This window comes from Artemia sp. Qi Xiang Cuo, chromosome 5 (genome assembly GCF_049724085.1).
Source record: "Artemia sp. Qi Xiang Cuo chromosome 5, ASM4972408v1, whole genome shotgun sequence".
NCBI lineage: Eukaryota > Metazoa > Arthropoda > Branchiopoda > Anostraca > Artemiidae > Artemia > Artemia sp. Qi Xiang Cuo.
The window spans coordinates 18,911,919-18,926,941 of NC_142798.1; the positions used below are offsets into that span (position 1 = coordinate 18,911,919).

The 15,023-nt window shown below is 36.1% G+C and overlaps 1 protein-coding gene across 4 annotated transcripts in view; it reads right to left on the reverse strand.

The window, feature by feature from the left end:
- LOC148951908 (uncharacterized) overlaps positions 1 to 14,699 on the reverse strand; it is a 160,783-nt gene extending 146,084 nt beyond the window's left edge. For all 4 annotated transcript variants that reach the window (XM_089089394.1, XM_089089393.1, XM_089089391.1 and 1 more), the window contains exons 1-2: positions 14,460 to 14,699; positions 1,448 to 1,611 (exon numbers count right to left, since the gene is read on the reverse strand). In XM_089089394.1, coding sequence (XP_088945520.1) covers positions 1,448 to 1,611; positions 14,460 to 14,654 — 359 coding nt within the window. In that variant the 5' untranslated portion in view covers positions 14,655 to 14,699. The remainder of the gene's footprint in view (positions 1 to 1,447; positions 1,612 to 14,459) is intronic.
- Between the last annotated feature and the right edge of the window lie 324 nt (positions 14,700 to 15,023).

Here is a 15,023-nt window from a genome sequence, read left to right on the forward strand (position 1 = left end):
TCTGTGGGCCCTTTGGTTCCCTATGATATTAGTAAAAGCGGTTTCTGCTCATGCTGCTTTTCAAATATTTTACGTTTTTTGTCTTTGGTGGCGGGAGGGGAATCAAACCCAATAGAGCAAAAAAAGTGAATAGACCTCAGAAAAACTTCTGATAATATAATCTTCAGGGTTTATTAAGAAAACGTATTTAGTGAGCACAGAGTTTCTTGAAGATGTCGCCCCCTCCCTGGCTCCAAACAGCCGAAAATCAAATGTCCTCCAGATTCCTCGAGTGACAGAATCTTTCAACGAAGAGTGCCTCTACCACCAGGAAAGGATGGGAGTTTTTGCTACCTTAATGAGAGTGGGCCAAGGCTTAAATTCTTTAATCAAACTTGTGAGGAAGGGGGGCCTTAGGGCTCCTATTCAAGCGTTTGGGCTTCTAAGGATTTGATTAAAATGTATGCCATCCTATAATTCCGTTTCAAAAAATAAATAGCATGTGTATGTCAAAGAATGTGACAAGTGAAACGCACTGAGTTCCCTTCGAGTTGCATACATAATTTATTTATCTGTGACGTTTTAATTGTAGAACTCTTACTACGCAGTTCCTTTATAGCAGAGGATCCAGGTACTTAAACAGGAACTTGTTTTGAAAAGTGGGGAGGGTCTCTGATTTCTTAAAAATTCGACAGAAGGGAGTTATATGATAAATGTAGAAAACTTTGATAAAATACGGAAATCTACAAAGTTTTTTTTTAAGAGGAGGGTTTAAGTTACTGGAATGGAACTTAAAAGTCCAAATCTATCAAATTTTTGCAGTTACGTCTCGGCTCCCTATAACAATAAATTCACGACCGGCTCTACTTGACCATTTTGATGTAATGCTGGCCAGTACCACTTTCTACTTTGACAGAGTTTGGTATATACGAGGTGGATGTTCCATGCGAGGCATGTGACCTTGCAACAAGTCCTCATCTGTAACCTGCAGCAAAAGGAAAAGGTACTTATATAATTGGGTTCCATAGTTTCCGATATCTTCATTCACTGAGCCAGAATTACAATGTTTCTTAGAATTTGTCTTAGCAAATAATCTAAACTTGATTATGAAATAATCTTAATATTTCTCCACGGGATTTATTGGCATATCGACAACTTTTTTTCAACGATTTTCAACGTGTTTTTCAATTTAAAAATTGCAAAGCAAATTTTAACAATTTAATTCAACAGATTTATAAAAGCTAAATCTCAGTTAGGTAATGATTGCAAAACTGTTGTCTTATGTTGAAACATTGAAGCCAAGGAGAAACCATAGAGGCTACGAATCTTGGTAATCTTGAAGAATGAGGGATCCCCTTGGTTAGGCTTCTGGCAGCGTTGGTTTTTTGTTTCACCAATAAACGAAAAATTATGTGTAAAATTAACTAAAAGTGTGTTCTATTCGCACAAAATTAACTGTAAAAATTACCTATAAGAAGAGTTATACTTAGTCCCAATGCCCGCATGACTGAAGGTATCGACAACTTCATCCATGAGCGAAGCTGGGCAGAAAAATTCCACAGTCAGGTACTCACCGTCTTTTTCTTTCCATTTATGCTCAAGTCCATAGTCAAGCAAGAAAAGTTCTATTACCTGTAGAAAAAAAAAATAAACTACTTATTTTTAGATGAAGTTTTGACCTTCGGTATTAAAATGACATTATAGCTGCAGGCATAATAAAAAAAAATATGTTTTTTTGAATATGTTACTCATGTTAGTAAAAAAAATGTTTTTTTGTGCAATTTTAGATGCAATTTTAACCATCAAACTGAGAATTTTATCTATTTTAACAATCCATTTTACATGATTAAAGTGATTTTTTAGGTATGGTAGTTCCAGCAAATTTAATTATGTGGTATGTAACCATATTAAAGTTGAGTTACCTGAAAAATTTGATCTTATACCTATGTTTGGATGAAATATTGACCTTGAATTTTAAAGCTGGTATTGTAACAACAGCAGACTTCATAAAGGAAATTATGTTTAGAACGTTCATTTTACAGACAATTTATTGTAAATAATACGTATATAATACATAAATAACTGTATTTTCAACACAGTTTATACGACACTATTGCCTTTTCCAAATAATAATATGTAAATGATATTACATAATAATACAGAATAATATGTAAATAACTATGCTTTCAGCACAGTTTATACGAAACTATTGCCTTTTCAAAGGTTTGATGAGGAGTAGCACCCCTTTATTTGTAGTGATTTTTGCTTATTTAAGGTTTGATTCAGTTGTTTGTTATAATTCCAGTTCCTTTTAGGTTTCATTTCTTCAATCATAGTAGCTTTTCCTCATTTTTGGTTTGACATCTTACAAGCTAGTTTCTACTCTTCTGAACTTTAAATTTCCACTTTGCTTTCCATGGAAAGCCATATTTCTTTTTAATTTACTTCCTTTCAAGATAATTTCATCCAAAAGCATATCAAATCAATAGTCAGATAAAACATTCAGAGACATCAGTTGGTAATGTTTCAAGCAGTTAAATGAAAAAAATAAGTTTTTTCAGCTGAAAGTAATGAGCAACATTAAAACTTAAAAGGAACAGAAATTATTACATATACGAAGGGATCTACCCCTTCCTCAATACCTCGCTCTTATGCTAAAGTCTTTTAGTACTTTTAAAAAAGCTTTTTATTGTTCTAATTAAACGACCCTTGTGTTGCAGGAGTCATTATTAAAGAATTGGGACAAAATTCAAACTTTAGCGTAAAGAGCGAGGTGTTGAGGAGGCGGCAACCCCCTTTATATACCTAATAATTTCTGTTTGTTTTAAGTTTTAATGTTGCTCTTTAATTAAGTTGAATTTTTTTTTCATTTAATTTCTTATCGTTTTTTAAATAATACAGAAAATATGGCCCCACCTCCACGGAGAAACCCCACCCACGGAAATATTTTCTAGACAATTTAATCCCGGTGATAATTTACCCCGCAAAATTGCCAGTCTGCACGTAAAATTGAGACGGAAAAGAGAAAGCAAGGCATATAAAAAGAACTTTGTATAATAACTCTGACAAATTCCCCCAGTGTATAATTTCCACTGACAAGCTCACTCCTTGGAAACTTCCCTCTCCATTGAGAAATTCCCCGTGGAAAAACCCTCAGCAGAAAATTTGTCCCCCCCACCGAAAATGGGAAAAACAATGGGCAAATTTTGTACTTAAAGACTTTTCCCCTGGGGCTTTGGGGGGTCATGTTATACGCAAACGTACAGTTAGCCTTTCAACTATGATGAACAAAATGGCTTTCTCAAAATTTTAATCGGATGATTTTGGGAAAAAAGGGCAGGGGAAAGAGCTTAGTTGCCCTCAAATATTTTTGGTCACTTAAAAAGAGCACTAGAACTCTTAACTTCCATTTGAATGAGCCCTCTTCCGATACTTTGGGACTAATGGGTCAATACGATCACCCCTGGAAAAAAAAGAATAAACACGCATTGGTGATATTTCTTCTGGCAAAAAATACAAAATTCCACATTTTTGCAGATAGGAGCTTGAAACTTTTACAGTAGGGTTCTCTGGTACGCTGAATCTGATGGTAGGATTTTCATCGAGATCAATGGACTTTTAGGGGCTGTTTTCTCTTTTTTTCGAAAATCAGAAAAATTTTTCTCAGGCTCGTAACCTTCCATGTGTAAGACTAATATTCGAAATCAGATTTAAAAGCAAATTTTTTGATGTATCTATTGGTATCACAATTCCGGTTTTTACAGTTTCGGTTACTTTTGAACTGGGTCGCTCCTTACTTACAGTTCGCTACGACGAACTATTTGGTTTCTACTCTTTTGAACTTTATGTTTCAACTTTGATTTCAATAGAAAGCCATATTTCTTTTTAATTTACTTCCTTTCAAGCTGATTTCATCCAAAATCATATAAAATCAATAGCCAAATAAAACATTCCGACATCAGTTGGTAATGGTTAAAGCAATTTATATAGCTTTCAGTAAAGCACCGATGACACTCTAGTTGTAAGAATGGTTTGACAAAGGTTGCAGCTCCCTTTCATTTATAGTAATTATGGTAATGCTATTACCAATACCTTATCAATTACCGAATTTTAAGTATGATAATAACATGGCAATTCGTCGCAGAAATAGTTGGTTTCAAGCTTGACTTAATTATTGATCGTAATTTCTGTAAAAATGTATAAAAAATTTTTTGATTTTTTTTTCTTCATTGCTGGTCACTGCTCTCCGTTGTAACCAGAGATTTCTTATGTAGTTTAGTATGTGCTAATTTTAAGTTTTCAGGTCACTCTCTATTTGCATAGGAAATAGATTGTCTATAAAAATTAAAGGCATTTAAAGTAAGACACTCTTGCCAACTCTGTTGGAAACCAAGGATTCCTTGGTGGTGAACTGTAACCAAAAAAAGAGGCCAAAAGCCAAACAAAATGGAAAGGACTTGACAGAACCCACGGTCTAATTTGAAACCTAAGAGAGGTTGTTAGCTATCTTGATTTATTTGATCTTTAAAATTTGTACTTTTTGCCCTGAAAGCTGAATAACTGTAACTGCATGCTCTGCAGAAAAAAGAATCTTTTTACAAAATTTTGAGCTGCTCATGCCAGTAATAAGGAGAAGTAATATGCATAGGTCCACACAGTATCCATGGGACTACTGGCTCAAGCACTAAAGATGAAAAAGATGAAAAAGAGGAAAAGAAACAAAAGAAGAAAAGATACATTTTAGGACAAAACATAGAATTTTGCGAAGAGTGAAAATATGGATCAAATCTCGGGAAGGGAGACTTTTAATCTCATGCTAAAACTAAGTTCTTCGGCTGATCATCCTATTTTGCCTTTAAATTTGCTAAAGAATATTTTTATAGCTTGTGAGCTAAAAAAATTCACTGTCCTAAAAAAATTCTTCAAAATTAATTTCAATAATGTTTCAAAAAAAAAACTTCAGAGAAAAGTAAGGAGTCATAGTAACACCTAAAACAAGTTGATTAAGTCAACTTAAACAGACTTAAGCGAATAATTCATACCCAAAACAATCAGGAACTAAAATGATTAATCACATCGAAGTTAAATATAACGGCTTGTATAAAAATACTGTTATGATATTTTAATGACAAAAATTCACGGCGTTAGGCTGCTAAAAACCTAGAGTCGGGTATGTCACTGGTCCACCATTTACCTAGGCTTTCCCCTAGGGTTGTGTCTGTCGAATTTCCTTTTAAAGGAATTAAAAGATGGGCCTTCTGACTCAGGAGGTGATTCCAAATGGAGCTGTAGCGTCTTACGAAGTTTTCCTTCAAGTACCTAGTGCACTGAGTAAGTACTTTGTGTGAAGGGTCTTTTTTCGTAGATAATCCGACCGTATCGTCTTTTTCTGTGTTTGCTGTATTGGCTTTGGGAATCAAGGTGCAAGGAGAATAATAGCGCGTTAGTGGGAGGATGGTGAATGTATTTGTCGAAAATGGCAATTGACGTAACATCAAATCTTTCACTGAAGGGTTGTTATGTAATCCGATCGGTGATATAGTTCGTCCTCGAGGGCCTATTTTGGTTACTCTGAAGTTGTTGCCAGTGGGGTTTTAGGAATCCCTGCAAATAGCAGGAATCTATATTCGGGAACAGATATAATCTATGACATATGTAAAATTACAGTCAGATTACAGTCACAATAGCAGTAATACTAATTGCATAAGTAGTAGTTGTAGTAGCCCTCAAAGGTTCAATTTATTACTTTCACCTGCTCCTCAGATTTTGTTCAATTGCCCTTTTGACAGCCTGCATACATAAAGTGCAGTTTGATTGTGTTTAATATACACTGCAATATCCCCTGATTGATTCGTTTTAATAACCTTAGCCATCCCAGATATATTACAGATAGGCCATTTTAACATCAATATTTAGTTGTCAATTCCCCTCAACAGGTCCTGAAGTTTCAACTTAATACCTTTATCTGTCCATAAGATGTTGTAAATTCCCTTAGGAAAAACTTGGATGGACATAGTGTCTTTTTATTTAGTTCAGCATTCTCAATAATATGCTCTGAATGTTGCAATGTACCCCCTTTTTCCCCTGGGATTTTGCACATACACCATTTGGTCAGTCTGCACATGTATTATACCTTTTGATTTAGTTTTATTCCCCTTCTAGTTTCCCTGAAAGTTGAAACTTATTACCTTATTCTGTTCCTGCGACATTGTATCTATACTCCTTTGACAGCCTGGAGATATTTAAACCCTTTTGAAGAAAATTATCTTTAGATGAAAAAAAAATTACCCTCGATTGTGTAGATGGGTGTTGTCTGGTACACAGTAGGATATGTCGCAGTTTGTACCATTTTTTCCTGTACCACTATATACCAGATGACACATCTACAAAACCAAGCGTGTTTTTTTTCTTAAAATTGTGTCACAAGATGAACAAGTAACATTTAGTGCCACGTTCATTTCATCACATTCATTTCATTTGGTGCCACAAACACTAAATTTTACCGAACTAAAAAAAAAGAAAATCTAAAGGCGAAATATTTTTTTTTTGGGGGGGGGGGGGGTATTTCTCCAATTTGAGGTAGGTTTATTCAAAAACAAAAATTGTAACATACCAAAATAATTGGTTTTGGTGGTTGAACATCAAACTAACTATGCTAAATGGTGTTTATGGATTTTTTCGAGAATGCTAGAAGGCAGAATCCTAGACGGCGCCCCTTTTCACTCTGTTATGTATTGGTATGGTGTGTAATATGGTCCGTCAATTGCGTCGGAGTGAGTATCTTGCGGGCCGCATCAAGACGTTTCACGGACCACATGTGGTCCGCGGGCCACGGATTGCCGACCCATGGATTACAACCCTGCTTTGTGGCTGTCGTAACCCAGTTCCTACCCCTCGTTATATTTTTTCCTTTTTAATTAAGTATTATAATATAATATAATATAATATATATAATATAGACGTCACGGTTGAGGCTTTATTTCATTTTTTTGAGTCAGGAGAGAGGGCCGTAATTTATTTTGCCCCGGATGCCACCAGCACTGGGACCGATCCTGACCGTCAATATAAGCAGATGAAAAACTTGAAAAAAAATGAGATCAGGCGCAAGAGCTTTCATTTTTTTCAAGATTACATATTACAGTCAGATTACAGTCACAATAGCAGTAATACTAATTGCATAAGTAGTAGTTGTAGTAGCCCTCAAAGTTTCAATTTATTACTTTCACCTGCTCCTCAGATTTTGTTCAATTGCCCTTTTGACAGCCTGCATACATAAAGTGCAGTTTGATTGTGTTTAATATACACTGCAATATCCCCTGATTGATTCGTTTTAATAACCTTAGCCATCCCAGATATATTACAGATAGGCCATTTTAACATCCATATTTAGTTGTCAATTCCCCTCAACAGGTCCTGAAGTTTCAACTTAATACCTTTATCTGTCCATAAGATGTTGTAAATTCCCTTAGGAAAAACTTGGATGGACATAGTGTCTTTTTATTTAGTTCAGCATTCTCAATAATATGCTCTGAATGTTGCAATGTACCCCCCTTTTTCCCCTGGGATTTTGCACATACACCATTTGGTCAGTCTGCACATGTATTATACCTTTTGATTTAGTTTTATTCCCCTTCTAGTTTCCCTGAAAGTTGAAACTTATTACCTTATTCTGTTCCTGCGACATTGTATCTATACTCCTTTGACAGCCTGGAGATATTTAAACCCTTTTGAAGAAAATTATCTTTAGATGAAAAAAAAATTACCCTCGATTGTGTAGATGGGTGTTGTCTGGTACACAGTAGGATATGTCGCAGTTTGTACCATTTTTTCCTGTACCACTATATACCAGATGACACATCTACAAAACCAAGCGTGTTTTTTTTCTTAAAATTGTGTCACAAGATGAACAAGTAACATTTGGTGCCACATTCATTTCATCACATTCATTTCATTTGGTGCCACAAACACTAAATTTTACCGAACTAAAAAAAAAGAAAATCTAAAGGCGAAATATTTTTTTGGGGGGGGGGGTATTTCTCCAATTTGAGGTAGGTTTATTCAAAAACAAAAATTGTAACATACCAAAATAATTGGTTTTGATGGTTGAACATCAAACTAACTATGCTAAATGGTGTTTATGGATTTTTTCGAGAATGCTAGAAGGCAGAATCCTAGACGGCGCCCCTTTTCACTCTGTTATGTATTGGTATGGTGTGTAATATGGTCCGTCAATTGCGTCGGAGCGAGTATCTTGCGGGCCGCACCAAGACGCCTCACGGACCACATGTGGTCCGCGGGCCACGGATTGCCGACCCATGGATTACGACCCTGCTTTGTGGCTGTCGTATCCCAGTTCCTACCCCTCGTTATATTTTTTCCTTTTTAATTAAGTATTATAATATAATATAATATAATATATATAATATAGACGTCACGGTTGAGGCTTTATTTCATTTTTTTAGTCAGGAGAGAGGGCCGTAATTTATTTTGCCCCGGATGCCACCAGCACTGGGACCGATCCTGACCGTCAATATAAGCAGATGAAAAACTTGAAAAAAAATGAGATCAGGCGCAAGAGCTTTCATTTTTTTCAAGATTACATATTACAGTCAGATTACAGTCACAATAGCAGTAATACTAATTGCATAAGTAGTAGTTGTAGTAGCCCTCAAAGGTTCAATTTATTACTTTCACCTGCTCCTCAGATTTTGTTCAATTGCCCTTTTGACAGACTGCATACATAAAGTGCAGTTTGATTGTGTTTAATATACACTGCAATATCCCCTGATTGATTCGTTTTAATAACCTTAGCCATCCCAGATATATTACAGATAGGCCATTTTAACATCCATATTTAGTTGTCAATTCCCCTCAACAGGTCCTGAAGTTTCAACTTAATACCTTTATCTGTCCATAAGATGTTGTAAATTCCCTTAGGAAAAACTTGGATGGACATAGTGTCTTTTTATTTAGTTCAGCATTCTCAATAATATGCTCTGAATGTTGCAATGTACCCCCCTTTTTCCCCTGGGATTTTGCACATACACCATTTGGTCAGTCTGCACATGTATTATACCTTTTGATTTAGTTTTATTCCCCTTCTAGTTTCCCTGAAAGTTGAAACTTATTACCTAATTCTGTTCCTGCGACATTGTATCTATACTCCTTTGACAGCCTGGAGATATTTAAACCCTTTTGAAGAAAATTATCTTTAGATGAAAAAAAAATTACCCTCGATTGTGTAGATGGGTGTTGTCTGGTACACAGTAGGATATGTCGCAGTTTGTACCATTTTTTCCTGTATCACTATATACCAGATGACACATCTACAAAATCAAGCGTGTTTTTTTTCTTAAAATTGTGTCACAAGATGAACAAGTAACATTTGGTGCCACATTCATTTCATCACATTCATTTCATTTGGTGCCACAAACACTAAATTTTACCGAACTAAAAAAAAAGAAAATCTAAAGGCGAAATATTTTTTTTTTTTTTGGGGGGGGGTATTTCTCCAATTTGAGGTAGGTTTATTCAAAAAAAAAAATTGTAACATACCAAAATAATTGGTTTTGGTGGTTGAACATCAAACTAACTATGCTAAATGGTGTTTATGGATTTTTTCGAGAATGCTAGAAGGCAGAATCCTAGACGGCGCCCCTTTTCACTCTGTTATGCATTGGTATGGTGTGTAATATGGTCCGTCAATTGCGTCGGAGCGAGTATCTTGCGGGCCGCACCAAGACGCCTCACGGACCACATGTGGTCCGCGGGCCACGGATTGCCGACCCATGGATTACGACCCTGCTTTGTTGCTGTCGTAACCCAGTTCCTACCCCTCGTTATATTTTTTCCTTTTTAATTAAGTATTATAATATAATATAATATAATATATATAATATAGACGTCACGGTTGAGGCTTTATTTCATTTTTTTGAGTCAGGAGAGAGGGCCGTAATTTATTTTGCCCCGGATGCCACCAGCACTGGGACCGATCCTGACCGTCAATATAAGCAGATGAAAAACTTGAAAAAAAATGAGATCAGGCGCAAGAGCTTTCATTTTTTTCAAGATTACATATTACAGTCAGATTACAGTCACAATAGCAGTAATACTAATTGCATAAGTAGTAGTTGTAGTAGCCCTCAAAGGTTCAATTTATTACTTTCACCTGCTCCTCAGATTTTGTTCAATTGCCCTTTTGACAGACTGCATACATAAAGTGCAGTTTGATTGTGTTTAATATACACTGCAATATCCCCTGATTGATTCGTTTTAATAACCTTAGCCATCCCAGATATATTACAGATAGGCCATTTTAACATCCATATTTAGTTGTCAATTCCCCTCAACAGGTCCTGAAGTTTCAACTTAATACCTTTATCTGTCCATAAGATGTTGTAAATTCCCTTAGGAAAAACTTGGATGGACATAGTGTCTTTTTATTTAGTTCAGCATTCTCAATAATATGCTCTGAATGTTGCAATGTACCCCCCTTTTTCCCCTGGGATTTTGCACATACACCATTTGGTCAGTCTGCACACGTATTGTACCTTTTGATTTAGTCTTATTCCCCTTCTAGTTTCCCTGAAAGTTGAAACTTAATACCTTATTCTGTTCCTGCGACATTGTATCTATACTCCTTTGACAACCTGGAGATATTTAAACCCTTTTGAAGAAAATTATCTTTAGATGAAAAAAAAATTACCCTCGATTGTGTAGATGGGTGTTGTCCGGTACACAGTAGGATATGTCGCAGTTTGTACCATTTTTTCCTGTACCACTATATACCAGATGACACATCTACAAAACCAAGCGTGTTTTTTTTCTTAAAATTGTGTCACAAGATGAACAAGTAACATTTGGTGCCACATTCATTTCATCAAATTCATTTCATTTGGTGCCACAAACACTAAATTTTACCGAACTAAAAAAAAAGAAAATCTAAAGGCGAAATATTTTTTTTTTTTTGGGGGGGGGTATTTCTCCAATTTGAGGTAGGTTTATTCAAAAACAAAAATTGTAGCATACCAAAATAATTGGTTTTGGTGGTTGAACATCAAACTAACTATGCTAAATGGTGTTTATGGATTTTTTCGAGAATGCTAGAAGGCAGAATTCTAGACGGCGCCCCTTTTCACTCTGTTATGTATTGGTATGGTGTGTAATATGGTCCGTCAATTGCGTCGGAGCGAGTATCTTGCGGGCCACACCAAGACGCCTCACGGACCACATGTGGTCCGCGGGCCACGGATTGCCGACCCATGGATTACGACCCTGCTTTGTGGCTGTCGTAACCCAGTTCCTACCCCTCGTTATATTTTTTCCTTTTTAATTAAGTATTATAATTTCTAGCACCACACAGCGGTGAAATAAAAGAAAAAAAGAGAAAAAAGGAGACACTTCCTATCCTGATTTTTCCTTATTTTTTCTCTTGTTAGACGATCCATCTACCCCAGGGGAGTAGCTCCAGCATTTTTATTGGGGGGCAAGAGGGATCCATATTTGGATAGGCAAGGGCTATATAATAGATTTTTCTCCAATTGTTTTTTGGGAGGGGTTAATTCCCCCTCTCCCCCCCCGCCCCCCGAAGTGACGGCTCTGCTCTGCCCTGTCCACATTACCTGAATTTTTCCTAACAGATCAGCGAAGTATCAAAAATAAATTCTCGGTACGAATCAACAAGCCAACTTTGTCCCAAATTTGTTGTCCTCCTTGTGGTCCCGTCGTTTTTATTTATTCTGAATCTTTAATGTTGTTCGAAGAAAAAGATAGTCTATTCATTTCAGCAAACATTTTACTTCGGCAGGCAGGTGGTTTGGGTTCTTTATTCAGAGATTCTAATCCTCTCCTACTTCTCCTCTTGTGTCTGTGTTGCTCAGTCTCTGCCCAATAAGTTGCAAACCAATCTGACACAAAATAAGATTGGCTCTATACTGGGCATCACAAATTAACGCAACCGATTGTTTTCAATATTTTTGGTCTTTTTTAAGACCCCCTTGTCTCTAGCTACATACCCTGTAAATTAAAGCCAACTGCAAAAGACGACATTTGTTGGTCTTTTTCCAGGAGTCATATATAGATACAACCCAACTTCGAAATACTTTGTCTTCATTGTGGTCTCCCTGGTCCTATACACATGCTCTGTCGATTTCCATCCTATCAGAGATGAATGAACTAAGGCCCATTTTCAGGCTTTACGAATCGATATAGCCAAAATCATTTTTATTGAGTTTCACATGGTCCTGTCTGCATGTAACTTTAAAGCCTATCACAAAAATCTAATTGTGGCTTTCTAAATCTTTGTTTCGAAAAAAAAACTTTTGGGAATTATTTATGCCCGCAGTTTCTGAGGAGGGAGCGGACCCTCAAAACAAATTTTTTCTTGCCCGTCAGGGTCAATTTGACCCAGGGACTTGCGGTTTTCAGTTTCAACCTTTTTCAAAAAACAGAAATTTTCGGCCCTTTTTTGGATCCCATTTTGAGGCTAACCAAAATGTCTTAATTTATTTCCTTTGTTTTGTAAAGTTGGTCCCCTTAGCCCAAGACATTTCAGATCGATATTTAAAAGTAATCAAAATAAAAACAATGACTCATTGCTAGGAGTCTGAGCCCCCTATCTAAACTATATTTTGTGCATTAGGGTCCCTCTGACCCATAAGCTTATAGGGAGGTGGGGTTATAAGTTTCAAACTGTCGAGAGAAAAAGTATTTTAGCCCTTTTGGGGGAAACCAATATTTCCTTCGGTAATTTCTTGCACATTGGTGTCCTCGTGGTTCAAGGACCTTAGGGTATAGATTTGGTCTAATAATAAAAGAACATTTTTGATCGTTTGGGGTCCCAATTTTAAGGATGATGCTCCGAAACAATTTTTTATGGTTATTAGGCTCCTCGTGACATGGGGACTGACTGGTGTAAGTCTGTCAGAAATATTTGGTTTGTTTAGCTTAGGCAATAATCCTTGAAAGTTTCAAGCTAATCAGAGAAACAAAATTTCTGGCTTTTTTTGGAGGGAGGGGGGTGGTGGTGGTGAAATTTTGAAGGAAGCCAATGCCCCATCCTATTTTTTGTATTTGTCTTATTTTTATACCTATGCTAAGTTCTTCAAGACTTTTTTGGGGTGCAATTTTGAAGGAAGTCAATGCCCCATCCCAATTCTTTTTTATATTTGTCTTCTTTTTTTTTCATTTACGCTACGTTCTTCAAGACTTTTTTGGGGTGCAATTTTGAAGAAAGCCAATACCCCATCCTATTTTTTGTATTTGCCTCTTTTTCATTTTGCTACATCCTTCAAGGCTTTTTTGGAGTGTAATTTTGAAGCAAGCCAATGCCCCACCCAATGCCAATGTCCAATTTTTTCTTGTATTTCTCTTTTTATCATTTATTCTCCGTTCTTCAAGACTTTGTTGAGGTGCAATTTTGAAGGAAGCCAATGCCCCGCCCTAATTATTTTTTATTTATTTGCCTCTTTTTCATTTTGCTACGTCCTCCAAGGCTTTTTCGGGGTGCAATTTTAAAGGAAGCCAGTACCCCGCCCTAATTTTGTTTTGTATTTGTCTTTTTTTTACGCTACATCCTTCAAGGCTTTTTTTTGGGGGGGGGGGGAGTAATTTTGAAGTAAGCCAATCCCCCACCATAATTTTTTGTATTTGTTTTGTTTTTCATTTATACAACGTCCTTCAAGGCTTTTATTGTGGGGGGGGGGATTTTGAAGGAAGTCAATGCCCCACCCTATTTTTTGTATTTTTCTTTTTTTCATTTATGCTATGTCCTTCAAGGCTTTTTTGGGGATGTAATTTTGAAAAAAAGCCAATGCCCCACCCCAACTTTTTTCTGCATTTCTCTTTTTTCATTTGTGCTACATCCTTTTTATATTCTTCGTTTGTGTGGACAGGTTTTCAAATGAATTAAAATTTATTTTGGATATCTTAAAGGTTACTTTACCAGAACTAGTTCAGTTCTATACTGAACCAGCAAAATCAAACTTTCTCCAATATTAAAATCACTATCTTTTACACTGATACTTGAAGTTTCCAAACATTCAGTTTTAGAACAAAACAGTTATCCAAGTTTGTTAAAATATCAGTCTTATTCTGAAGGATATGTAATAATCACCGAACGACTCCTATTGTCTTAAATAATTTCCTTTCTGTTCTTTCTGTTCCGCTATTCCTTCTATGATTTCATTATTATTTGTTACACCGTCATTTGCATTCATTTATCTATTATTATTACTGTTATTATTTCAGATTTTTTCTACCAGAATTGAAAACTCGTAAGACACAGAAACAACGTCATATTCAGGAATTTTGTTCAGGATGGGATTTTTTGGGGGAGATTTAGAAAAAAATTTAAAAATACATCCAAAATCTATTGTTACGTGTTCACAAATCAGACAAAACTATGGGAGAAGGGGGTCAAACCTGGTACCCCTCCTTCCTGGATAAGTCCAAGTCCATGTATGGAAAGAAAATATACTTACTTGAACAAAAGACACATGCTCAGCCGACTTTTCCGAGTCTCTTGAAACATTTCCGTTGTGCACACTATCCTTATCTTTGACTATACTTTCATTTTTCGCCTCCTCTTTTTTCTCTTCTGTTTTTTGCGTATCTGCTAAGAGCACCTGCTCAGCCCTTGTTGGGACTTGAGCTATCACTTGAACCCAAGAATTCATCCTAATCGCAGAGTCGTAATTATAAGTAAATAATTCCGACCGTCCTTCTAGTGAGACAATCCCAAGTACCACTGTTCTCATAAAAGTATTATGGGAATTTTAGAAATTAATGCGTCTTCATTGCGCAACTCCAGCAGCTATTTCTACTGGTAAAAGTTTTATTAGTAGCTTCTGTTGCAAAGTCCTTCATAGAAATTTGATGTAGTAATGCAGGCCGATTTTATTTTCAGTACTTGGTCATAGTTAATATGGTATAGAATAATCATCTTATGGTGTACGTTAATGAAGGATGGTTAGTGGGGTAAGCATATAGAAATAGATGAGAACAGGGGGAATAGGATAATAGGAATGGTTCTAAGCAGTTGATTC